The sequence below is a fragment of the Carya illinoinensis genome, chromosome 15 (genome assembly GCF_018687715.1).
Source record: "Carya illinoinensis cultivar Pawnee chromosome 15, C.illinoinensisPawnee_v1, whole genome shotgun sequence".
Classification (NCBI taxonomy): domain Eukaryota; kingdom Viridiplantae; phylum Streptophyta; class Magnoliopsida; order Fagales; family Juglandaceae; genus Carya; species Carya illinoinensis.
Window position 1 is genome coordinate 28,008,805 of NC_056766.1, and position 27,634 is coordinate 28,036,438.

At 38.9% G+C, this 27,634-nt stretch overlaps 1 protein-coding gene across 3 annotated transcripts; it reads right to left on the reverse strand.

Moving 5' to 3' along the window:
* Nucleotides 1–484: 484 nt before the first annotated feature.
* LOC122295960 (zinc finger CCCH domain-containing protein 37) lies at nt 485–26,039 on the reverse strand. Of its 3 annotated transcripts, none has more exons than XM_043105244.1 (12): nt 25,532–26,039; nt 23,432–23,679; nt 12,310–12,369; nt 12,127–12,204; nt 11,976–12,035; nt 11,666–11,884; nt 10,203–10,240; nt 10,079–10,125; nt 9,841–9,944; nt 1,653–1,706; nt 1,116–1,241; nt 485–907 (listed from the first exon to the last, which is right to left on the reverse strand). In XM_043105244.1, the coding sequence occupies exons 1-12, from the start codon at nt 25,881–25,883 to the stop codon at nt 734–736; spliced, it is 1,560 nt and encodes a 519-aa protein (XP_042961178.1). In that variant the 5' UTR covers nt 25,884–26,039; the 3' UTR covers nt 485–733. The 3 variants fall into 3 exon arrangements, with proteins under 3 accessions (XP_042961178.1, XP_042961177.1, XP_042961179.1); XM_043105243.1 differs by having other exon boundaries at nt 9,841–9,971; nt 25,532–26,038; XM_043105245.1 differs by lacking the exon at nt 12,127–12,204 and having other exon boundaries at nt 9,841–9,971.
* Nucleotides 26,040–27,634: the final 1,595 nt, after the last annotated feature.

The following is a 27,634-nucleotide window of genomic DNA, read 5'->3' on the forward strand; positions in this document are numbered from 1 at the left end:
AACAAAATCCTCATCATGCACGTGTGATCCACACACCACCTATGCGTGGCATCGTGTGAGGCCCACACGCCTCTTCATCCGACGACAATTATGTTATTTAACCTTCGCTTCCAAAGGACAATTGCTGTTCCTTTTACCGAAAACAAGCTCGCATGTGTCCTGGCTTTCCTTGCAGAGAATATGAAGGATATGGATGTGAGAAGCTTCATCAAAGGCTCTGAAGCAGTCAAGTCCAGGCATCATTATTCACTGATCATTTTACAGCAATCCTCTAGTGAGATTGTACTGAAAACTGCCTTCTATAACAGTTATTTCCTTAGCAAATCATGGATTATGGGCACTGATCATTCTTCTAGCACTATTTTCCACTTTTCCACTTGCATTTCTTTTTACTGGACTAGCTATGAAAGAACATTTGTTGGGGCGCCCCCACCCCTTCTCCCTCGCGTCCACTCCCACAGATCAGTCCAAAGCAATCCCAAAATAATAAAATATTTAAACACCTACTAAAACACAACAATGAAAGTAGCATTTTAGCAAACGGCCTAAGATGAAAAGTACACCGAAGTATAAACAAAGGTTGTTTGGGTTCTCCTCAGAACCAAGTCACACACAAGAGTGGTTGTCATAGAAGTGACTTTGACGACTTAAGTTCAAGCAATATACGAAGAACAATGGCAACTCAAGCCAGTAAGAAGCCCCTCTCCTGAAATTCTTTCAAGCGACCTCATTGTTACTGTTCTGGAAATGATTCACCCTCTTTCCAATCCCCTTTTTCTTCCTCACCATCAGTTCCCTGCGATGCTGCCATTAACATTACCTCTGCAGGAGGTGGGTGGTCAAACTTACAGTTTACACCATATCTGCACGTGCCCGTTTTCAAATAATAAGGACAGATAATAGCACCCTGTCAAATAATGCCACCATATTAGTGCTCTTGTACAGAAGCATCCACATGCATGGGCAAAATAAAACGAACATTTTCAACGGTATCTCGCCCCACAATCAGTTTACTTGACTGGTGCATTATTTCCTACAGAGATTGACGAGATCTTCCCAAACAAAGAAAGTGGATCTGCTACATTTAAATTCTAAGAAACATATACATTGCTTACCTCTCTCCTAGGTAATCCTGCAAGAGTGAGTTTAACAGTGAGCTGCTGTGGTGGTCCAGACCGGTCAATAGGGTGATGGAACTTGCAGTTTTCACCAAATTTACACTCCCCCGTCTTCATATAGTACTACAACATTTAACCAAAAAAAAAAAAAAAAATTGACGAAATATAGGATATATTGGTTTATTGAAAAAAAACGAAGACAAACTTGACAAAGTTAACAGAATCTAGATAGAGGCAGGAAAACAAATGCTGGATAAAGAAGTCCCGACACCAGTCCTAGTACCATGATATAAAATAGAAACACTGAAGTTTGGTTCAAAATATAAGCCACTTTTTCTAGAGTGATAATAACAATAACCATAAACTCAGTATAAATTTAGCAAGACTAGTTAGTCATTCTAAAAGTATATTGATTAACAGGTCTGGAATAGTCAAGACCCTAAATTTATTCCATTAGAAATTCTAGGTCTGACAAGCCAGGGCTCAGCTCAAATGCATTCAAATCTTTATGAAAAGTAGGGTAAAGATACACACATCACATTCAATTTGCCCAGGTCGTTGAGGATAGATCCGTGGGCCCCCTCCCACCTGCCATGAACAAACATGAAACATGCATCAGGTTTTACTTTCATTACTTTCTACAAGTACTGCATTGGCTCATAAGAAATGTCGGCATAAGAATTTTCCATGACCAACATAAGGTCACTAAAACCCCAGAGAAAGAGTAGCCCATATGATGAAAAAATGCTCCCTTTTAAAACCAAACTTAGTTATCTTATGTTTTGCACGCAGCATGAAAAATAAGAAATGAAAATGAAAGCATATATGTGTTGCCACATATACATTAACAGATTATATATACATAATCTCAAAGCAATCCACATTGACAGTCCTCAGAGGCACACATGGTGCATCTAGCTTGTCTTTATGAGCATAGGACATGGTACGCAAGGCTTACCCTGTGATATAATAACTGCAGAATCAGTAACTAAAATTACATGTAATATAACAAATGAGTGAATTCAAGATGAAAGAAGCTCTATGTTTGGTGCAGATATTGACTAAGAATTGACTTGTCTACCCTGATTTCATGACATCACGTGTTACATCTTGATGTGCTTGAATCTTGGGTTGCATCAAATATGAATTGGCCTCTTTCCTGATGTCTATTCCCGCGCTTCTCGCCGGTGACACCTTCCTGTTTTTAGTTTTCACTTCATTCATCCTTTCAAATCATCTCTCGATTTGTTTTCCTGTGCTTTATATATCAATATTTTGTATTAATTTCCGGAGCTTCTTGTCACTAATTCTCTCTTCTTTTTCTAGTCTTTTATCCTATCACCGTTTATTTCCTTCCTTCTTCTGTTGTCTGGTTTTGTGACCAACTGCACTTTTCCTCTCGATTGGTCACGAGTCTCATCTATACGTTTTAAATCTCGAATCCTTGCTTTTAAATTTAGTGAATGATTTTTAAATTGAGCCAAGTGTTTTAAAATCTTCTAAATATTTTTATGAGTCCAAAACTTATTCTAAATGGGATATTTTTAGTATTATTGAACCAAACCTAATTTTAAAAGTAAGCATCTTTGATTTTGGACCCCAAAAAAATAATATAGTTCTAGAAAATCATTTTACTTAAATGATTTTATTTCTTTTACAAATATTATTTAATATTCATCATTTTATTTTATGTTAAAAAATCTACTTATTTAGATGGATTTATTTCTCTTAGAAATATTTACTAAAACTCATCATTTTATTTTATGATGAAGATTATTATTTTTAGATCAAGAATAAAAGTTGGTTTTAAGACTCGGTGCATTTCCCTTGCAATTATTTCTACTCTTTATTTCTATCAATCTTTTATTTTAGTTGGATTTATCTCCACCGTTGGATTTAGGTTAGGAACCCCAAGATGTAGGCCTAAATTAATTGCCCAAGAACCCTAATTTCCCTTCCCTTTCGTCTCTTCTCTCTCTCCCCTCACTCCCCCCCCCCCCCAAAACAAAAAAAAGGCGCCTTCTTGAAGCCCACGAAAGCCGCAACCGCCGACGGCACTGTCACATCTCACTAGAAATAACCCCTTCTCCCTCTCAGCTTCTTCCCCTCCCAATCCCTCTCTCCCCTCAGCATCTCACCTCCCCCCCCCCCCCCTCCCTTCATATCTCTCTCTCCCTCTCTCGACAACCCAGCGCTGCCGCCGTAGCCACCACTAGCCACCTCTGCCACCACACCACACCACTACCACCCCTCTCCATCTCCCTTCCCGATCTCCTCAACCATGGCCGCACCACCTAGGCCCCAAGGCCAACCACTGAATTGAGATCCACCGTTCTAACCCAACCCCTCCTCACGGCTAGTGCCACGGAAGCCCTAGCCTCAGCCACCATTGTGAGCCTCCTCCCATGTTGAGCCACCTTCGAGCAGACCTATCGCAACCGAAGCCCCCTCCAAACAGCCCCTGCCACCACCTAGCTCCACCTCCCTCAGTCCCACGCCAGCCACTGCCTCTCTTCCTTACAGAAGAACAATCGTGAAGGACCAACAGGTAACAAGCTGCCCGAGCTCATCACTACCACCTTTCGCCAATTGCACCGCTGCCCAGCTCAGCCCCAATTTATGGTATAAATCTCTCTTTAGTGCAAGAGATATTGTGCTTATAAATTGAAATGGAATGTTGTAAAAGGTGCTATGTGCATTGTGAATTGTGAACATGCTTTGTGTTGTGAACTGTGGATTTTGAATGGTGTGATTGTTTTGTGGTTGTGATTGTGAAGTGGTGGGATTATTGTGAACAGTACTCTATGGAGTAGTTGTGATGTGGCTGTGTAGTTTGAAGTGATGGGTATTATTGTGCAATGTGTTGTGGCTCTGCATAGTGTGAAGTGGTGATAGGATCACTGTGCAGTTTGGAAAGTGGTCATGAACTATGTGAAGTGATCAGATGTGGTGTAGTTGTGATATAGTTGTATATCGTGTGAAGTGTCAGGATAAGCTATGTAGTTTGAACGTGATGTGTCAAAGGATGTGTTGGCTTGTAGGAAGCTTTTAAAAACAAGTGGATTTTTTGGGTAGACTGTATGTTGAACTTAGGTGATAAAAGGGATAGAGTACATGTGTAATTTGAGTTGGGTGTTAGTGTGTTAGTGTTGGTGTGTATGAAGCTTGTATACAAAACCGGACATTTTAGTGAACTATATGTTAATCTTAGGTGATAAAAGGGGTAGCGTACATGTGTGAATTGGTTGGACACATGTATCGAACAGATCTATATGTAATGGATAGTCTATCTTAAGCATTAGTACACAATGTTTAAGCTTCAGAGTTGGCTTAAAGTTGTGTATGATGCTTGGTTTGAGTTATGATAAATTATTGGTTATCATTATGAATGGAGAAAGGGATGAATGTGTTGACTAAGATTGAGTTATATAACTTGGATCTAGTCATATATTGGAAGTGGATGGTTTGGAAGGTAGAGAGAATGATGAAGGTGGTAGTGTATCTTAACCTTTAAAGTGAATCATGGAAGTTCACTTTAAAGGATAAGAACATGAAGTTAAATGTAATGTGTTGGAAAGGTGACCCCATAGGGTCACACTAGGGGTGAAAACCGACCTCATCGGCGCGGTTTTTGGCTAAAACCGACGCCGACCGATGAGGTGAGATTCGCCGGAGCAACTGACCGTAACCGGTCGATGAGAAGGAGGAAAACCGTCCGTATCTACTCCGGCGGTTCTATGGCGGTTCACGGTCGGTTCTTGGTTCCTCTAGCGGCGCTGGTGCTCGGAGAGAGTAGAGAGAGACAGAGTTACAGAGGAGAGAGAGAGAAGCTGTGAAACCTAGGTGAATCGGGGAAGAAGAAGAAGAAGGAAGAAGGAGATCAAAACGACGCCGTTTGGTTTTAAATCCCACGGCGTCATTCTACTTATGTTTTTTTTCGTTTATCATAGATAAAACGGCGCCGTTTGCTTTAATACAAACGGCGTCGTTTACATGTGTTTTAATAATAAGAGAATCAAACGACGCCATTCCACTTAAGTGGAACGGCGTCGTTTTATTTAGGTATAAATTAAAAAAATATATGTATATGCTGTCGGCCGGTTCAGCGGTTTGAGCCGGCCTCAAACCGCGACCGAACCGACGAACGTCGGTTTTGTTTATTTTCTGCCGCACGCCGACCGGTTCCTTGGCGGTTCCGGCCGGTTCCTGACTCCGGCGGCCGGTCTGTGTCGGTCACGACCGGTTTGTCGGTTACTTGTACACCCCTAGGTCACACACACTAACTTTGACATAAGGAGAGAGTAGTAAATATTTGGATAATAGAATGTCTAAGTGAAGGAAGTCTAAGTCAATGGTAGTTTTATGCAATTCTAAGTTGAAGTTACATATGCACTTAAAAAGGAAATGACCCTTAAGTTATGTATGAATGTAATTTGTCATCTGACACGCACATGAATGGACTGCATAAAATGAAAAATAGCATAGAGTCTAGGTAAGTATTATATTCATACTCTTTTAGAGTTTTCTAATGATATGAAAAAAAAAAAAAAAAAAATTGTTTCTCTTTATGATGCTTTATGAAATTAAATGATGTTTATAAAAGCATGCTAAGTAATAACATTTTAAGACATACGTAATGACCTTCATTGGCAGCCCATTTTTATGCACCTCAAGAATAGTTGTATACATTTGAAATGGATGTTAAATGTAGTAGCTATTGTCTATATGTTCCATGAAATGAATTGTTGAGGTTTATGCTTAATGCTAAGAAATGATGTTTAAATGATCGGATGAAAGAATATTTAAATGAGGCTATGAAATGATATTTAAATAAGGCTATGAAATGAAGTTTAAATGAGGCTATGGAATGATGTTTAATGGATGCTATGAAATGATGTTTAAATGATGATGTTTATGCTTATACTTTGAAATGATGTTTATGAAATGAAATGGACTGATGAATAAAAAGAATGGAAAAAGGATTGAAAGGAATGGACTGAAAGTTTTAATATATGAAGCTACATAACAGCCATGATTGAATGAATGATGGTACCAATGGACTGGGCAGATTGCAATATCGGGTAAGTAGTACTAGTAATGTACACAGTGCTACCCTTGACTAAAAGGGATTCCCAACCTGTGGCCACAAGCTGAATCCAGGTTCAAAAGACCACTAACCCACACACGGGGCGTAACAATGTGTACCGACTAAAGGAAAAGTGAAAAGAGTAATCGAATGTATGAATGATTTAGTTTCTTTATGAATGAATGTATAAAGTATGGGAAATGTTTTATGAGAAATGAAAACTGTTTTTAAAAAAAACCCCACCTTGTAATGTTTTTAAAGGAAATGAATGTTTTATGTGACGTATGTAGAGTAATAACAAATGCATGAATGAAAACTTATGTTAGTATACTTTCATAGTATGAAGTAATGCTTACTGAGTATTCTACTCATTTTGTTTTTATGTATCTCTCAAACCTTAAGGGATAACCACTACACCCATCCTCCTACCATTCCTGAACTCAGCCAGTTGCAAAAAACAACCCCTAGAGTTAACTTGACATTGAATGGTGAGAAGTCCATTACCCATCAATTTTCTGAAGAAACCTTAAAACCAAATCTAGGCATTCCTCCACCATCTTTGCCACCCATAACGTCGACGTCCCATTTAAGGAAATAAACATAACCAGCCTTCTACTGCTTTCAGTAACGTGAATGTTGTTACCGCCCTCTTTCAAAAAGACGAAGGTTTTTTATTCCACTGTTAATCACCTATCACCCTCCATCAGAGCAACTCTAAAGAGAAAGATGACTAAAAAGAGAAAGAAAAATAAGGAGAGGAAGAAAAGGGATGGAAGAAGATTTCTGACGAGAAGCATTGTGAAATTAGAAGTAAAAAGGAGTAGAAAAAGCATAGAAAGGAGACTAAACTGAAAAGGGAGATTAACTCTGGCGAGAAGCACCAGAGAGGGTTACAGAACACACAGAATTTTTACATGCGTACCTTTAAGGCAATAACTAACCTGAATTGCCATCCCCCAAAACATTTTTTAACTCACTTTGACACATCTCGATTGATCCGAATATAGGATAGAGCTATATAAGAAATCCTAGCCTGTTGTATTGCAGATCTTGAATAAAAATATAATAAAGTTAAAAAATTATTTAAATGTAATGTTTTAATATTATTTTTGTTTTGAAATTTGAAAAAGTTGTACTATTTTTGTTGAAAGTTTAAGAAACTCGTAATGATTAAGTAATTATTAGATGAAAAGGTTGAAGATTTGAAATTGAAAAGTATTTCGCGTTTGAGAAATTTTAGGAAGGAAATTATGAGAAGTTTTAAGATGAGATTCTCATCTCATCTCACTTCCCAAACATGGCCTAAGGAGGGCGGCCAAGAGTAGATTTATGTTTACATTATTATGTTCTTGTTTTCATTTTTTAAAACTTTGCATGCCAAGCATAGTTTTATGATCCAATAAATGAGGTATTTTTATGATGTTGAATCTCTTTATTGGGCGTAAAGTATGAATGCACATGACATTCCTAAGCTATGGGGAAGGGGCGTTAAAAGAATCTCATGGGAGTTTTCATGAATGTTATTCATCCAAGAAACTTGAGAAAAGCCTTCATGAGATTTTCATTATACTCATTCCGAAGAGGGTGGGGCCTTGGATGTGGACCTGCACGCCATTAGCCTTGTGAACCCCCACGGGGACCGGGGGGGGGGAGAATTCCAAGGTACTTCTTTACCGTAATTTTCATTTTATTAATTATTAAGGGGATTTATCATTCAAAGGGACTTAGACTACTAAAGAATTTTACATTTCATTTTTTTTTTTTTTATTGGAGAAGGCTTATGATTATCTGAATTGAATCACTTATTTAAAAAAAAAAAAAATGATTATCTCAATTGGGAGTTTTTATTTTATTTGCTTGAGAGTAGAATCAATTGCGGATCTTGGTTGAACTTTTCAGCTTGTGCACTTCAAGCATTGGTAGTGTGAGAGGTGGACAAGGTGCTTTGGTTTCAACTTGGGGACTAGAAGCTCATGGTCCGATCCTTGTACAAGGATATGTCAAGTCGGAACCATAATCATTTTCCTTTGAAGTGCATTTGGAGGAGTAAGGTTCCTCCCAATGCTGTTTTTTGGTTGGACTGCTTATCATGGTAAAATTCTTTTTCTTTTTTATTGTCATCGGATGTTTGATAACAAAGTCTTGACTGATCCTGGAGGTGCACAGGCCCCCTCAACAGGAGTTTCCTACAAGTGTACCTCAGCTAATTCAAAGGGAAACTCCCTTAGTTTGATAGCCCTTATAAATTGTTTACAAGAGAATTCGAACCTTGGACCTAGAGGGAGCATTCAACCATAAGACCAAGGCCCTGACCAACTTCCCATGGTAAAATTCTGACCATGAACAATCTGAGAAAGCATAGACTCATTGTTAAGGATTGGTTCTACGTGTGTTAAAAAAGTGAATCTGTGGACCATTTCTTACCGCATTGTGAGTTGGCAAGGGTTTATGGGATGAAATTTTCAACAGGATTGGAATTGTAAAGGCCTAGGAGGGTGGTGGGTCTTCTTGCTTGTTGGAGAGGGCTTCATGATAACCTCCAAACTACTGCCCTGTGGAAAATGATTCCTTTATGCCAAATGCACCACATTTGGCATGCAAGGAATGGCCAAAGTTTTAAAGACTGGGAATGCTCTTTGGAAGAACTTAGATATTCCTTTTCATACTTTATTTCTATGGGCCTCCGCTATTGTTTTCAATGGGGCTAGTTTCATTACTTTCTTGTATCCATTTCTAGCTCCTAACTTGTAACTTGTGTTCTCTTTTGTATACTTTCTGTATTATACTTGCACTACACTTAGTTACTTGATTCAATAAAATTTTATTTTACTTAAAATGTGTGCATGTGTGTGTGTGTGTGACAAGTGACTCAATAAGCACAAATTTCTTACGTGGGCACGGGAGAAGAATGATGTGTAGAGAGAGAAAAATTAAAAAGCATAACACCACACTGGAGGTGCAAGGTGGGGAGGGAATCCTCCCTCCACCTACATGGGATTGGTGCACCCCCGCTGGGTACATTGGTTGGAGGGACTGACCACCTTAGGCTATAACTTTTTAATCTCTCTCTAATACAAAATTTAGGCATAGTCCATGTGAGCAACTTCTCGTAAATAATTTGACAGCTTGTAAATAATTTGACAGACTGACCAATGAAAGATTCAGATTTTAAGGTGATCCTAAACTAGCATCTCAAAATGATCAAATTGAAAACCAGGGTCTCACAGTGAAAACGGGTCAAGTTCCTCTTTTCTTAGAGGTCATAAGAGGTTTATTTATTTTGGCAGAGTATGCAGGAATATACACTAAAGAAAAATCTTTTAAATGGATTATCAAAAAGTTTTTATACCTAAAAAGTAGTCTATTGGCTTCTATGGACCCTAAATTAATTTTTCCGAAAAGAAAGGAAAACATATGGTCTATAAATTATGCAAGAGATGAATATCTAAAACAGAAATAAATTCAATAGTGAATTTGAAGATAAAGAATTATCACTCTCATATAATTCAATAACCAGCGGCAGCCCCAAAACGAAAGTTTTCTAGCTCAGCCTTGTCTGCTGAATTATAACCTTTTTTATGTAGCAAACCAAATTAAAGAGAATAAAACATATAATAGCAACAATTTCCAATTTACCGTTGGCTGAGCCAGGCGGGGATCAATAGTCTGATAGATAGAAGCGGCTGGATTAACAACACCAATATTCAGATTGGTTGCGGGGGAGCCTACAATGGGATGGCCTACCACGGCAGCAGGTGGATTAATTGCTGTACAAAAATCTCAGCAATGAAGCTCCAAAGAAAAAGTACATAAAATGACAGTATATATGCATTTGAAATCTGAGTAAATAAATTTCAGCATTATAGAGACATACCATTCCGATCAGGATGGTTGTACCGGCAAGTGGCACCATACTTGCAACTAATTTAAGAAAATTAAAAACTGTCACGCTATACTGATTTTTCATACCAATAAGACATAAATAGGCAAATAGTCACCTGCCAGTTTTCAAATAGAATGGACAATCCAGCTCACCCTGTTGGAAGCAAGAGATGCATTAGCAAGGAAAACCCTGGTTTTACTACATCATGAATCAACTAAACTAATAAAATAAAAAAACAATGTGACCCAGCGTTTTAGGGCAAGTAATAGATGGTTTGGGTCCTATAAGGCTGTAAATGAACTAGTCCGTATACGATTGCTCACCTGATACTCACTCAAATAACTCGAACCAAGCTCGACTCAAAAAAAACCAAAAAAAAAAAAAAAAGCTTTCATGACCCACTCAATTTGTAAATTTGTAAATGACACATAGTCGACTAAAAATTTTATAATCTTATAACTCAATATTAGGTTTATAAATTAGCTGTAAAAATTTCATTAAATTTAATCATTTTTTCTTTTGTAATTTGGTATTTTTAATTATTCAATTCATTCAAAAATAAATAAAACATATTTAAAACAGCACAAACAAGACTCGAGTAATAACTCGGCTCAACTCGGGCTCGGGCTCATTAAAGATTACAGGCAAAGATTAATAAAAAAAAACTCAACTCGGCTCGAGCTTGGCTCGGCTTGGCAAGCTCCCAGCTCAAGCTCAAACTCAAGTTATTTGAGGCCAGCTAAACTCGATAACCCAAAAGATCAACTCAGCTCGGATTGATTACAGCCCTCCAGTCCTATAATGCCTATTTTCATTGCCCATAATTATTTGCTGAACACCCATACCAAACCTTCCCTAATAATTAGAGTGAGATCCTACCTACTCATCAGCTCATTTTAGCCACACAAGAACAAGATGCATGGCTCAGATTGGTTGGGAAAAGTGCTGAAACCCTTTTCGTGTTTTACTAAGTTAACAAGCCTTAAACTTTGCCACCATTCATGAATTGTTTTATGAGCTCTGTGGTTTTTCTACTCCATCGCAGAAATATATATATATATATATATATATATTTATATAGGTTGAAAAAGATATGAAGGTAAATTTAAAAAAAAAAAAAAATGATCTTTTTGGGACATTTTAGTTCCCAAACAAGACCTTCTGCTATTTTCCCAAACATAACCATTTTCACAAACCCTATTGTCTCTCACTATGGAAAATCCTAGAAACAATAAGCTTCCAATTTTAAAGCCCTTCAAGAGTGCACACAAAAAGATTCTCCAAATTTGTCCCATGTCAACCAACTTCTTAAATAGGTTTGGCATTTATATTGGGCAGGATACAATGGGCTAGAGAGCAAGGTTAACAATAGAAACCCGCAAAGGGGAAGAGAAGGGCAGATAAATGGCATTAAACCTATCCAGAGATATGATAAGTGGAAAACAGTTAATGAAAAATTTGATCAAAATTTTTATGGATGTTAATGTAATTATGTAAATTCGTTTATTTAGACCAAAGATGCATATAAATCAGGATAGAAGTAATATAACAATCCAAAAATATTAAAATATGCATTACCAGTCTCACAGGAAGTCCCTTGGAGTTACATATTGATGCCGGGGTGTATGCAACAGGACTATAAAGTTTTGCATCTCCAATTGCTCCCTCTGTACTAATCGTTAATTCAGTCTGCTCACCGTTACCATTCTGTTGTCCAGTCAATGGTATCTGAATATCTTTCGGGTGATGGAACTTGCAGGTAGCACCAAATTTACAATTTCCAGTCTTCAAGTAGAACTGTTTTATGATTCAAACAGCAAGCATGAAAACCAATAAACAACATAAACAAACTAATGTTCGAGGAGATAAGAAGAATTAGATATCTAACCGCACACAGGGGCTCAGATGGCCTCTCAGGTAAGGCTGTGCCCTCATTTTCTGAAGCACCCTGAAACCAGAGTAAAGTTTTTATATCAGGGTAAAAAAAGAAATGAATACACCTAGCCATATCTAGAAAATTTCAGGGGAAGAGCACCTACTGCAGTCACAAATTGATCTTTCGGATGATTAAACTTGCACCTTAAACCAAACTTACATCTTTGAGTTTTCAGAAAGTACTGAAACATATGAAAAACGCCAATCATGCAATGAAATAGTGACTTTAAATGCTCAATAAATACAAACAAAAGAGAGTGAAGAAAAATGTTTAATGAACTACTCACAGGACAATCTGGCTCCCCAGGTCTCTCAGGAAGTGACTCACTTGTAGCATGAGTTGGAACCTAAATGTACAATAAATCATATTAAGCGCTCTCTCCCTCTTTTAGTATCAATCAGCAAACAAGCTTAAGCATATAATCAAGAAAACAAAACCATTACAAGAAAAGCAATTGTAGCAAAGAATATACAGAAGTAGATTCCCATCAACCTAAAAGGGTTAAATTCTAATGTGTTTTGGCTTTGGACAAATTAGTCCATCCTCTAATTTTGAATTTCTTACTCCTTGTACTTTCAACATTGATTATTTTGATCCTTATGCTACTAAACCATCAATATGCCGTTAAACATGCCTCTTCATTCCAAATGATGGAATAGCACCTGTCAAAAATTTTAAAAATAAATAAATAAAAACTCATTTTAAGGAAAATAAAAATCTAAGCCTGGGTCACAAGAGCCAGGTGTCGGTTGGGTTCAGGCTGCGCTTAGGGGTGACCCAAGCTTAATTTTATTTCCCTTAAAACGAGTTTTTAAATTTTGTTTTAAATTTTATTTCTTGCAATGATATATTAATTTTTTATAGGTGTCAGTCCATCATTAGGGATGATGTGGCGTGCTTAACAGAGTATTGACAGTTCAGTAACGGAAGGATCTAAATTATCAAAGCTGAAAGTACAACGAGTAAGAAGTTTCAAATTAGAATATAAGTGTCAATCTGTCCAAAAACCATACCACAGGGACTAATTTATTATTTAATCCAAAATGAAATAAACAAATGCGCAGAAAATTGCAGATAAGGTATCCATTGCTTATAATGAAAAATCTGAATTGCTAAGACCATCTTTTATAAAGAAAATGTGTATTGCAAATGCTTTAACCGATTTATCAAACACAATAAAAATCTCCATGAAGTACAATTCCACAACTTTTTTTTTTTTTTTTTTTGTATGACAAGGTATCCGAGAACTTTCACTGCCCTAGGTAAGGCTCTAGTTCTCGACTAATCCCCAAGGTAAAAGACGTCTCTGCCAGCAAATTTGTCACCTTCATCGCGGTGCCTTGTTCGCAAGGATCAGAGATCAGCCAGGAGCAACCCCCACCTTTAAGGTCTCCTTTCGATGCCTTCCTTGCCCAAATTGGCGTAACTTCTAGAAGGGAATATTAATTTTTGGATAAAAAAATAGCAAGGGTTTGAAAAAACAAAAAGTTTGTACAAATTAAAGATCATCACGAGCATGATCTCTCAAAAAATGGTCATCTTGTCAAACAATTGACTAGTAAGAAAGTGAACCACCAAGGGTGGTAGCTCAATGATCCTTGGGTTACTCCCAAGTAGTTCAGCATGTACTAGGTCCTGGGTTTGGATCTGAAAATGGATTTATCTTAAACTATTGGTATTAGCCGCCTCAAGATTCATTGAATTATCTAGTGAAGTAGTAGTCTAAGTTATGGCTAAAACTTGACTTGAGGAAGTGCCTATGACTTCCCGCAGTCTATGCTCCTCCTATCCAGTTTCTAGAGGGTAGAATGCTACTATGGTCACCGTCAAGTAAGGAAGCCATCACTGGTTGCCCCCTCCTACCCTTTTTTATAAGTAAAATAAAATGTTTACTAAATCAAGTAAATAGGCATTGCCCAATTACATAGGGAGTATACAAAAGAGAACACATAGTTACAAGTTAGGAGCCATACAAGAAAGTCATGAAAGCTAGATCCATTGAGTACAATAACTCTATTTTTTTTATAAGTCATTGAGTACAATAACAGAAGCACAAAAAATAAGCAGTGAAAAGAAGAAACTTCTGAGCCCATCTCAAGAGCTCCCAATCATTAAAACTCAGTCATGCTTTCAAGCCAAATGCACCACATGAGATATAAAGGAACCATTTTCCATACAGCAGCAAAATGGGGTTGCCCTGAAGGCCTTTCCAACAAGCAAAAGTCAGAAAACAAAGACTAGCGGGAAAATGAAACCCTATGTTACATGGACTCCAATACAATATGTAGGTGTATGTCTATTCTTTGGAGCATGGGAATGCTGTATTCAAGTTCAATATCATATTTGAGGGTATAATAAGGGGTAACAAAAGAACATGCCCTCTTCTTTTTTCTTTTTTTTTTCTTTTTTGATAAATAAACAATTTATATTGATCAATGGCAAAGCCAGTATTAGAACTCTAACGCCCTAACTAGGGAGGCACATTAGAGACAAGAAAATCATGCAGGGCCATGCCATTAAAATCCACAACAATAGCCCAGTTACAAAGTGTTCTAAAAAATAAAAGTTTAAGCTCCTCCACTGATCTTCCTGGTCTTCGAAGGTCTGCTCATTTCACTCCTACCACACGCACCACATAATGCATAGGGGAATCATCTTCCAAATAGCTTTAATTGGTTGTCTGCCCCTTATATTTGACCAGCTGGCCAACACCGCCTCCACATTTTTAGGCATCACCCAAGCCATATCTAGTCGCGAGAATACCTCATTCTAGAGAGCCCTTGCCGTATCATAGTGCAAAAGAAGGTGGTCTACCTACTCTCCCCCTCTTCTGCACATGCAACACCAATCTGCAATAATGATTCTCCTTTTCCTCAAATTATCTGTGGTAAGTATCTTTCCCAGGGAAGCAGTCCATACAAAGAATGAAAGTTTAGGAGGAGCCTTATGTCTCCAAATTTTTCTCCAAGGACACAGAGAATTTGGCTCTTAGGTGATGGCGTTATAGAAGGAACAAACTGAAAAATTACCTTTGCCCACTAGAGTCCACCACAAAACATCCTCTTGCTACATATGTGGTCTTATGGAATATATGAGGCTATAGAAGTCTACGAAGCTGCTTAATTCCCAATCTTGCGCTGCCCTACTAAAATTAATATTCCAAAGAACTTGACCCCCCGCTAACTCCATAACTTCTGCCACTGAAACATCCTTATCACTAGCTAACTAGAAAAGAAGAGGATACAAGTCTTTCAATGCCCTGCTAGCACACCAAACATCTCTATAGAATTTGATCTTTGATCCCGTACCCACACAAAGCTTGACATGACGATTAAAAACCACCCATCCTCTCCTTATATGTTTCCATAACCCCATTCCATAAGCCCCCCTTACTTCTCGAGTACACCACTCCCCCCATAAACCACCATATTTCTTCTCAATCACCAATTTCCATAGAGTCATGTTCCTTGGCAAATCTCCACAGCCATTTGCCTAATAGCGCACGGTTGAAGGCACTTAGATTTCTAACCCCCAAACCTCCCCCTGAAATAGGACGACAAACCTGCTCCCACTTAACTAAATGAAACTTGAACTCCTCCACCAAGCCCCCCCACAAGAAATCACGTTGGAGCTTCTCGATACGATCCACCACACTTGCTGGTATTGGGAAGAGAGATAAGAAATAGGTAGGTAGGTTAGAGAGCGTACTCTTTATCAATATAATCCTTCCACCTTTCGACAAATACATTCTCTTCCACCCCGCCAATCTCCGCTCTAATTTTTAGATCACTGAATCCAAGACCAAGGGTGCCCTCGAGGCACTCCCTAAAGGAAGTCCCAAGTAAGTCATAGGGAATGATGTTATCTTACAGCCCATCGTTCTCACTAGCTGGCGAATGTTAGAAACTTCCTCAATTGGCACCAACTCTGATTTTTTCAAATTCATCTTCAAACCAAAAATAGCCTCGAAGCAAAAGTGTAGGGTCTTCAACACTTGCATCTGATTTTGGTCGGCTTCACACATAATAAATGTGTCATCTGCAAACAGTAGATGAGAAATAATAATAGTGCCCCCATCCGGGGTGACAATCGGAAACCCTTTTAGGAGTCCATTTTCAACCATAGCCGAGAGCATCCTACTTAGGGCCTCCATAACTATCACGAACAATAAAGGTGACAACGGGTCCCCTAGTCGCAATCTACGGGAACTCTAAAAAATACCAACTGAAACTCCACCTATCAACACAGAATACTTTACTGTAGATATACACCAGTGTATCCACACCCTCCATCATTCCCCAAATCCGCATCTCCTGAGCAAGTGTAGAAGGAAATCCCAGTTAACATGGTCATAAGCCTTTTCCATGTCTAATTTACACATGATCCCTGAGTTCCCAGCCCTTAGTCTACTATTGAGGAATTCATTGGCAATTAACACTGCATCCAGTATCTGTCTGCCCTTGACAAAGGCATTTTGGGGAAAGTAATAAGCTTCCCCCCATCACCTCACTCAATCTATTCGCAAGTACTATCAAGATTATCTTATACACCCCATTCACTAGACTGATAGGCCGGAACTCCTTTAAATCCACAGCCCCCACCTTCTTGGGTATCAAAGCAAGGAATGTAGTATTTAGACTTTTCTCAAATTTTCCAGCTAAGAAAAACTTCTAAAAAATCTTCATAAGGTCCTCCTTTAACACTTCCCAACAATCTTGAAAAAAGCCCATAGAGAATCCATCTAGTCCTGGAGCCGTATCCATGGCCATTTTCCTCACTACTTCAAAAACATCTAGCTCCTCAAAATCCCTTTCCAACCGAGAGATATCGCTTGACCCAATGGTATCAAATTCCATCCCATTCAGGGGAGGCCACCAACCCCACCTGCTCTGTTAGCAAGTTCTCATAAAAATCAACTACATGGTTGTGAAGTACCTGCTCATCACTACACTCCACACCGTCAACTATCAGCTTCTCAATGTTATTATTTCTCCTATGAGAATTTGCAATTCTATGGAAGAAACTCGTACTTCGATCTCCTTCCCGCAACCACAATGCCCTGAACATTTGCCGCCAAGATATCTCTTCTAGCAATATCAACCTCTCGATCTCTGTGACCAACTCTGATCTCCTATCTTGTTCTTCCTGAGTAAGTGGTTGTGCCTCTTGCAACCTCTCAATCTCCTGAAGTTCCAACAACTTTACTTTCCTGTTTGCCCCTACATTGCCAAAAGACTTCAAGTTCCACACTTTTAGGTCTCTCTTTAGAGCTTTCAATTTACCAGCAAAAATGAAGCTAGGAGTACCTTGGAACTAATAGGAAGACCACCACTGTTTGACCCTCTCCACAAACCCTTCCGATTTTAACCACATATTCTCAAATTTAAACGGCCGACGACCATTATGAACTCCTCTGCAGTCAATCAGAATAGGCCAATGGTCTAAACCAATATAGGGCATACGTTTTAGCCATACATCCATGAAATGGCTTTCCCATTATGGTGAAATTAAGAAACGATCCAGTCTAGACCAAGATTGATTGTTAGACCAAGTCGCATTGCCCCTGGCAAGTGGCAAATCCACCAAGTTCAAGTCAAAAATAAACTCCTAGAACTCCTCCATAACTGGTCTGAGTCTTCTAGTACCCGAGACTTCACTTGGGAATCTCACAACGTTAAAGCCTCCCCTATACACCATGGGAGTCCCCACCAGTAGTGAATCCCTGCTAATTCTTCCCACAAAAGTTTTCTTGTTGTGTCTAGGTTGGGACCGTAAACACCTGCAAAAGCCCATAAGAAGTTATCGGAGACACACTTAAACGAGCATGCTACCGAGTATTGCCCAATACAATCCTCCACCTTCTCGACCACCAATCTATCCCACCTTACTACAACCCCTCCTGATGCTCCATTTGAGGCCAAGAATGACATATCCACATGATTTCCACTCCATAAACTCCGCACAATTCTCCTATCAATCATTTTCAACTTCGTCTCTTGCAGGCATACAATATCCGCCTTCCACTCTCGAAGCAGGTTCCTAATCCGTAGACGCTTATTAATCTCATTAAGCTCACGAACATTCCACGACACAATTTTAGGCTTCATTGAGGAACAAACAGCCCCTTCCCTCTCACCCTTCCCCTACTGGCACTGCTCTCCATATTCATCAACCAGTTCAATCTTTTGAGTTCCCGATGCTTTTTCGATTCGCCTTTAGTTTTTTGTTTATGTCCTGCTTCAATTGCTGTGAACAGAGCCATAAATTGCTCCTCATATCCATCACACTCAATCCCCACAAGTTTTTGAATCTCCCTCACCTTATGAAAGACCCAATCTATAACATTTGGTTGCGCTAGTAAGCAAAAATTCAGTGGCACAGGTTCCTCCACCCTACTGATCTAAAAATCAAGAGATTCTCCTTCTGATGGTATATCATCCAACCCCAGCTGTCCACAAACATCAGGGAAACTGAGAGCTTCAATATCATCATCCACCGAGTGCATTAGATCCTCAGATTCCTCCCCCTCTTCGTCCACAACCTCGAGATCTAGAAATGGTTTGATAGGAGCTTCTAGCGGCCCCAAAAAATAGGTTCTGAGCATATCGGCACCCTCTGTCCTCCCTGCATCAGAGAACACCCTTCCTGATACAAGCTCGGACCCTTTGCAAAGTTCAAAATCATATTCTTTTTACTCAGAGCCACCGGGACCTCATCGGCGGTCTCCACTACCACCGTTGGCAAGTTCCATGACGTCGCCATTACCTTCTCCACCGACGGCTGTCGCGATGTTTGCTCTGGGTCCTCTGTGAAGTCGCATAGGACTAGGTTAAGAAAACCCAGGTTGAGAGAACCCACTTAAGGGTTCTAGGTCATTTGAAATGGACCTGGGTTGTGGAGGCCCAAGCCTGACTCCAGGCCCTCCACTCGTGGAGGCCTTATTTCCTCTCAACCCCAGGTTGAGAGAACCCAGTAAGGGGTCATTTGAAATGGACCTAGGCTGTGGAGGCCCAAGTTCAACTCCAGGCCCTCCACTCGTGGGGGCCTTATTTCTGTTAGTTGAGGAGGGATGGGCCTTTGAAAAGAACCTGGGCTATGGGGGCCCAAGCCCGTATCCAGGCCCTCCACTTGAGGGAGCCTTGGTTCCGTTAAGGACCCAATATCCAACCCTAAATTGGGCCCAGCCTTATTACTCCAAACAGGCCCAACACTCTCTTAAAAAGCCCCTGTTTCACTCCTTCCCCTAGCTTCCTCCCATCTCCAACCTCTTTCCTTAAACAACCCGACGTGCCTTTGTACTTCATCCATTTCTTTATGCAATTTCCTCAACTGGCCCTGCAACTGCAACAGACGCCTACTGGACACCCATGTCTCCTGTCCTACTAGCTTGCCAACCTCTGCATTTCGTACATGGCATGGGGCTCGACGTTTCTCCCTAGCAACATAATGTGCACCTCCGTTAGCCCTCCTCTGCACGTACCTTGGTCCCGTCGTGAGAACCTCCTTGAAGGATCTAGCCGAGGTCTTTGATCCCCTTTCCACTCTGTTACTCTGCGCTCCTTCAACTGTTCCAGACCCATTTCCCTTAGGCTAGGCCATCTCCAAAACCAGATTCTTCAGTTTTCTCCATCCCCACCCATCTTCACCTTCTAGAAAGCAAAGCAAACAGGTTCTTCCCACCTGACCGCATTCTGCAATCGACAGATAACGCCCACGTCTATTTGAGCAACAAAGCTATGGTAGCCCTCCCTAATTACCGAATACAACTCCTCCTTTCCCCCCTTCAAGCACTCCTCCAACACATTCACTATCCACAGTGTTGTGTTTCGACCCACCAGCAGCTCATGCCTCTCATTCCAGCCCTGCTCTGAAATACGCAGATTAGTTCCTTCCTTTGCAAGGATAATCGTACTAACTCACGTGAACCTGCCAGTAACAACCACCACGATACTACAAAACCTTCACCGTGACATCTTCACCAACCTGAAAAGTGGCATGTGTACGGAGAGAAAAGTTGCATGATAGATTATATATTTTACACGCCCTCTTCTTAACTAGGTATATATCTTGTATACTTCCTGTGTAGTTGGGCTTTGCCTAGATTCTATCAATAAAATTTGTTCTTATCAAAAAAATATAAAAGAACATGCCGCCATAGAAAGCACACAGCAGCGACCAGGCACAAATCATTGAATTGAGTTCAACCTTTAGTTAAACTGCACCTGCACCAAAAGCCTCATCATTTTTCATCCCTATTAGAGACTTTACCCACCACATCTAGTTTAGAATACTAATCATTACTCCAAATGTATAATAGAGCAACTCAATAGGTCACAGAGACAGGTATAGGAATTTATACTTGGGTCAGGTTCACATTTCGCGTGCAATTCCAAGATAATGTCACACCACTCATTAATCTTCCGCTGGTTCACTATTTTGCTAAATCCACCAATGGACAGCATGATCATTACCAAAAGAGATAATCAGAGATGAAAAGCAATGTTATCCTTTAATAATAAAAAAACATATAAGTTATCATTATTATGTTAAATAGTATAGATTTTTATATTTTGAAGTTCACCAACCACAAGTTTTGGACTGGATAGCAAATAATGTTTTATTAACATAGAGTTGTGCAGTGTATGAAATATGTTCATTTAGATTTGATTCTTTTTTCTTTTTTTTCTTTTTTTCTGTTTTGGTGATAGTTATGTTCATTTAGATATTTTCCTTTGTACTTATTAAAAAAAAAAAGTCTATAAAAAAATTTAATCCAGCAGTCAGCTTGGATAAATATTAATCCAAAGAAAAGCTACCAAGTAATGTAAGATTACAAAGAGTTACATTTGGTTAAACTTGAAGCTAACCATAAATATCCAAAGTGGCAGTCATATTAAAACTATGTGCAATGAGCTTTGATCTCGATTTGTTTTCACTATTTTGACTAGAAGACTGCATATCAGTTGTAATGACTAAAGGAAAATGCTATTCATATCTGTACTTACTCCAAAAGTCTAGTTAAGAAAAGTAAAAACAATTAGAACTCCTTAAAATCGTTATAAAGCCCAATTCCACCCTGTAAAGAATATGTGGGAGTTGATTCAATGTGAGACTTAACCAATGTGGGAAGTTACGCCAGTGATATATCTAATGCAGCTGTCCTGGATTTAGGCCACGAAATGTCACTTCATGCATACTTGCTTGATCCTTAGTTCCCTGCTAAGATGTCTAAAGATAGACTTTGAATGTTGCTGCGTTCTTAAATCCAATATGAGCATCACTCAGCCATGTTGACATTCTAGAAGAGAATTTCCTTATAATTACAAACAGGGGCAAGTCATCTTGTATGGTCCACAGGGAATGGCTCACCCAAGTGCACCTAGTTTATGGAGTTATGCCTTTATCCTAAACATGATTCCAACTGTGGCCATGGGAAAGGAACCCAGGTCCTTGTGATTGCCATCCCTTATAACCTAGCTCGATGAAACGTTATAAACATGATATTTTTAACCCTATGGGAAAGGAACCCAAGTCCTTGTGATTGAGATTGGCTACGATACCATTTCTAAGAATCCAAGGAAAGCCCATGCTGCATCTAGGCCCATACTCCAAAAGGACTAAACAAGGTTACAATTTTGTTGGAATCGTATTTACTATTTATCAAAAAACAATTTTGTTGGAATCATTATAAAGGGTTTGAACATCTCCATCCCAAACAATGAGGAATCCAATTCATAACCTTTCTTATCCACAATCACACAATCTAGGATACGAAAGCTAGTGAACCCACATTACTTGGAAATGAGAAGTTCATGTCCTTTTATAATTATTACAAAGGGCTCCAATTGTAACCTTGACTAGTTATTTTAGAGTATGAGCCCAGATGTGGCTTGGGCCTTCCTTGGATGGTTACAATCATCATATCAAGGGTTACTAATTTGCACTACAAGTTGGGTCTAGAGAATGCTTATGATCATGTAAACTGAGATTCAATCTTTACTCTTTAGTTGTCTTGTCTCAAGTAATTCTCATCACTTAGAAGTTCAGCAAATGATTCCATTATGTGGTGTCTCTGGGAAGATCACAATGCCCAAAACTTTGATCATCAAGAGAGGACAGTGTTAGAGCTAGAACTTTTTCTATCCAAATGCCTCTATGTTTGCATGACAGATCATCACAATCATCACTTGCCTACCTTTGTAGATTTTATGCAAGTGTGCTTTCTAAAAGGGAGAGGCTAGGGGCTGGACGGATGAATCGGGGACTTTTACACCCTCTAATAAAATTTTGACACAAGCATTTTAAAAGAAAAATAATACAACCGCACAACATACACGTAAATCCTACTTTTCCTTTCTTCCCTCTCTCCCTCTCTCTTCCTGTTTCTCTCTCTCTCCTCTTTTTCCCTTCTCTCTGCTCAGTAGTGCTCTCTCTCTCCCTACAAGCTATTGCAGTCCCAAAACTCTCACTTTCCTAGGCGTCTATTTTCAACCGATCGCATCCGCAACCCTCAGTTTTTCTCCATCACCAATCAATCTTCGTTGCCACTAGATCTCCATCGAGTAGCTAGATCATTAAATTGTCTTTGGGCTGGTTGTTACCACCATTCGAATCGCCAGGTAGTTTTGGTTATCATTGCCATTGATCTTTGATTACCCTAGAGCTCTGCATGCTTTCCTGACTTTGCAAGCTTCTTGATGAGAATTGATGGGTCCACATTTCCAGTGATTGTCACCTTCCCCTTCTCTAAATCTATGTCGGTGGGGAAAATGCCCGGTAGAGTGGATAATAGCCAGCCCATTAACTAAAAGTAAAACATTTGCAAATTCAGAAAAGCACAAAAATTTAGGTGCATATGCCAAAGATAAGTTTGGTAGAAGAATGAATAGAGAGAGAGAGAGAGAGAGGAGAGAGGGAGGAGAGAGAGAGCGGCGAGGGAAGAAGAAAGGGGAGAACGAGAAAGTGGGATTTAGCGATTTCCTGTGTGTGATTCTATTATTTTTTTCATAAAATGCTTACATGTTAAAAATCTATTAGAGGGTGTAAAGCCCCCCTTTTCACCTCGTCCTATTTGAAGTTAATCTCTTCCTTAAATCCCCTAAGACGGATACTAATATCTCTTGCATACTTTGTGTATTGGGGTTGCATCAATTTGCACTTTTCACAAAATCTCAATTTCTTATAAAGAAGGTAATGTCTATCATACATTCAAGTACCAACCATATAGGTATTGGTAAGACGTAGATTTTGCTATAAGCATTATTTCACTCATACCATTGAAGCATAAGTATACGATGGCATAGAATTTAAAACGCATAAGTACTACTACTATTATATGATAGTATTTAGATTCATATTCTATTAAAATATCATTGCCATAGGCATAGAATATAACAATAAATTGTCACCTCTTTCCAATCTGAGATTCCACCCTCAGGAACCCAAATAGGATGGTCAAACTTGCAGCTCTCTCCAAATTTACAGGTTCTTGTGAGCATATAGTGGGCACAATCCTTTTCTCCTGGCCTCTGTGGATATATAGGCAAATTGCTTGCATTGTCGAATCTAGGGCGCTTGGCTAAAGAGTTTGTAGAATACCAAGCTTCAGTTTGCCCAATTGCAGTATGGGCACCCAAAAGAGCCTGATGGTAGAGCACTATAGTAGATAGTAGGCATGTATAAAAAAGAAAACCACAGAAACATATATGTTACTATATAATTATATCTTAAAAGATAAGTTGGGAATAAGAATATACATTTAATTGTAAGCTTACATGGAATAAATTTTGTAGCAATAACATAAGGAATGGGATACAAAATAGTAGAATTATCAAAAAATAGTGATTTCTATATGTAGTTCAATACACAACTGAAAAAATATATCAAGCCGAGTCATACACTTATTTAAGTCATATAATCGTAAGATAACTTTAATACAAGATCAAATAAGGGTAAGATGAAATCATATGCAACTAAAATAATTTACTAACAATGAAATTATAAAAATAAACTTAATTAGCATATTTTTTTATATACAACAGCAAACAATCAGCCAAATTTTCAAACTTGCTACACATAACACATTAAACTAAAATACCAATAAACTCTTTCATCCATCTAGATTCCCGTGTCATAAAATCCTTTTCTTTAAGAATTTGAACTTTGAGGCAAGCCTGTATTGGGCTAAGTACTTCAAGGCTCCTTGAACACATTCCGTGACTCACTTTTTTACAAAGAAGTCACCCTTTAAATATATCAAACAAAAAACATAAAGATAGAACATGTTATAAACAATGTTATCATCATTATTGTTAGTATTATCATCGTTGTCGTTATCTTGATATTATTATTACAAAAAAAAATTTACGGGTATTTATTATTACAACAACTTACCCTTGAATATGTGAAATGAATTATGAAATTTAGTAAAAGAAAATCACATAACCAAACCAAAACTTATAGAGAAGACTCCTCCTTCCCTTTCCCTCTTTTTTTTTTTTTTTTTTTTTTTTTTTTTTTTTTGGATAGGTAAAAGTAAATTTTATTGATATAAGAGGCAACCTCTTTCCCTCTTTCTTAGTCTTAGAATGTTGTTTAACTAAATGTTATGGTGATTTTTGTTAGATCACAGTCACCACTTGGTTTGACTTCTAGCCTCTAGGTTCCTAAATGTATTCATGATTTATAGCTTGTTTTGAGATTACTAAAACAGTATAGCTTCTCAAATTACTAATTGCAAGAAGAATTCAAATAGAAAGCATTTCCTCATCTTCAGAGTTTATCTCCTTTCTACTTATCAAAAAAAGAGTTTATCTACTTTCTAAATTTATCATTCCGAGTGGCAAATTGCTCAGAAATATAAGTGGGACCATTCAGCAGACAACATATGACATAATATAAATTTCTCATTAAATTTGGCTTTACAAGTTACAAAATCAACACTGCTTAATGGCTGAGCTTGGCTTAAGTTTTACTGGTAAGCACTAAGTACAATACATATAGGCAAATATTATTTTCTCTCACTGTTGTCTTATAATGTATGCACAATCTAAAGCAGAGTCTGCATTAAAAACAAAACACAATTACATAAATAAGACACACCCACGCATGTGGGACGACAAAAATGTGAGTATAAAAATGGCTCTCGATAGATTAAGAAGCAATTTTTTGTTACGTTCCCAGCATACAATACAGCGAAAAGCAACAGAATAAGATCCCTCCACAGCGGCTCTATCACCATGAATGGGTAGGAAATGTAGAAAAAATAAAGTTCGAAGCTCCTCAACTAGAGCCTTACCGAAAATTGAAGCCATAGATAGATGAGACTTATCATAATTGTACAACCATGAGCCCCCAGCCTAAAGTCAGCCGGTAAATTAAAAGAATCAATAAATGTCATATTATCACTAGCATTCACTTTTCCGTCTTCTGTTCCCTACATTTTTCACTTAGTAACCAAACAGAGACGAGCGAGAGAGAGAGAGAGAGAGAAAGAGAGAGAGGGTCACCTTCAGAGGGGCGTTTGAGGCCGGCAAGGAGGGAGTCGGCGGCGGCGACATCAGCGGAGGGCCATGAACCCTGAGAGACCAAATGCGCCGCAGGCGTGCTGGAGTAGCGGAGGGCTTCGTACATGGAGGCGGTTGAGGTGGAGGAGGAGGATGCCCGAAGCCGCTGATCGGAAAGGGAGTACTTGGAGGAGAGATCCGACCCTAAATAGCGGAGCGTGGTGGGGTCGGAGAGGTAGGCGTCGGTAAGAGAACGGGACGTGTAAACGGAGGAGAGACCGGAGGTTGTGGTGGCGGTAGCAGCTGTTGCTGCTCCGTAGGACGAAGGATTGTAGCCGTAGAGTGGATTCGCCATCCAATCAAATATATCAAGCCGCTATGAATAAACAAACGAAACAAACCCTAGAAAGTAGAAACTACACTGTCGATGGTTCCACTGCCTCCATCATGTACATTGCTCTTCGCTAGAATCCGAATACAATTGGACTGAGAGCCAGAAGGATTTGTTACCGACAAATATTCTATATTTTATTGTTATTTATTAGAATCGGGTGATTTTACGATAAACCTTTTAATTATTTAAAAAAAAATGAAAAGGTAATGGAAATTATTATATTTACGAATTACGATAAACGTGTGGTGGTTTCAAATAAAAATAAAACTGTGGTATGCTTGTAAAAAAGTATAATATATGGCATTATTATTTTAAGAGAAATGATATGTATAATTGTAAAATATACAAGTACCGTGTAATTTCTTTAAAAAAATGAATAAATACAGAGATCATATAATAAAAACTAATTTTTTAATAATGGAGTATACTCTTTTTTAAAATGATTATACGATATTTATACACTCCACGGCTGTATGTAGAATACTCCTTTTTTAAAAGACTAGCAGATTTATTAACTTGACATTCCAATGTCAGACTTTTGCACTTACTGTCTTTTGATATCAAATGATAAATAGAAATTCGGTTGTCAAGCAAGCGCAAGAATTTCAAATGATTAGAATATAAATTAAATTCGAGGATGACAAGATTGAACAAAATCTAATTGTTTGTGACATCATTAACAAGCTATCACTTTCGTGAAGCAAGTTTCAAAAATCTATGCACCACAAACAAAAAAAGATTTCATTGGCAACCTTGATTAAGGGGCTACCTTCCCAATCACTCTACCCACACTTCATCTCCACCCCATATACGCCATAATCTCGTCAGTTCGATGGGCAGGTAGGTGGCTTAGTCCACCATCTAGATCCCCATCCTTAATGTCACCGTATCATAACCAAAAAACATATCAAAGTCTCTAAGATAAGGAAGTTGAGTTGAACAAAAGAACCATATGCATTAGAAGTTCATTGTTGACTTGATCATCACTTGGAGACCCAAGATCGTGGTCAATGAAGTGAATTCAACCTTAACATACTGCTCGATCTCCATTGAAGAATTAGGGCGAGTATGTCTTTAAAGTGCCGCTCGGCCCCTCTTGGCAAGCGCACAATGAGGCGAGTTCAGCCTAACATGCTACTCAACCTCCACAAAAGAATAGGGTGAGCTAGGCCTTAACGTGTTGCTCGGCCCCTCTTGCCAAGCGCAAAGATCAATGAGGCAAGTTTACCCTTAATGTGCTACTCAACCTCCACTAAAGAATCAGGGCAAGCCCAACCTTAAAGTGCCGCTTGGGGCCTCTTGCGAAGTGCAAGGGTCAATGAGGCAAGTTCACCCTTAACGTGCTACTCGACCTCCACTAAAAAATCAGGGCAAGCCCAACCTTAAAGTGCTGCTTGGGGCCTCTTATGAAGCGCAAGGGTCAACAAAGCGAATTCAATCTTAACATGCTGCTTGACGTCCACTAAAGAATCAGGGCGGCTCCAACCTTAACATGCCGCTCAGCCCATCTAATGAAACTCAAAGCTCAACGAGGCGGGCTCTATCTCTTGACTATCCGGCCTCTGCCAAAGACTCTGGGCAAGTTCAGCCTTAATGTGCTGCTCGACTTCCACTAAAAAATTGGGTGAGTCTAGCCTTAACGTGCCGCTAGACCACTCTTGTCAAACACAAGGGTCAACGAAGCGAGCCTGGTCTCTCGGCCTCCGCCAAAG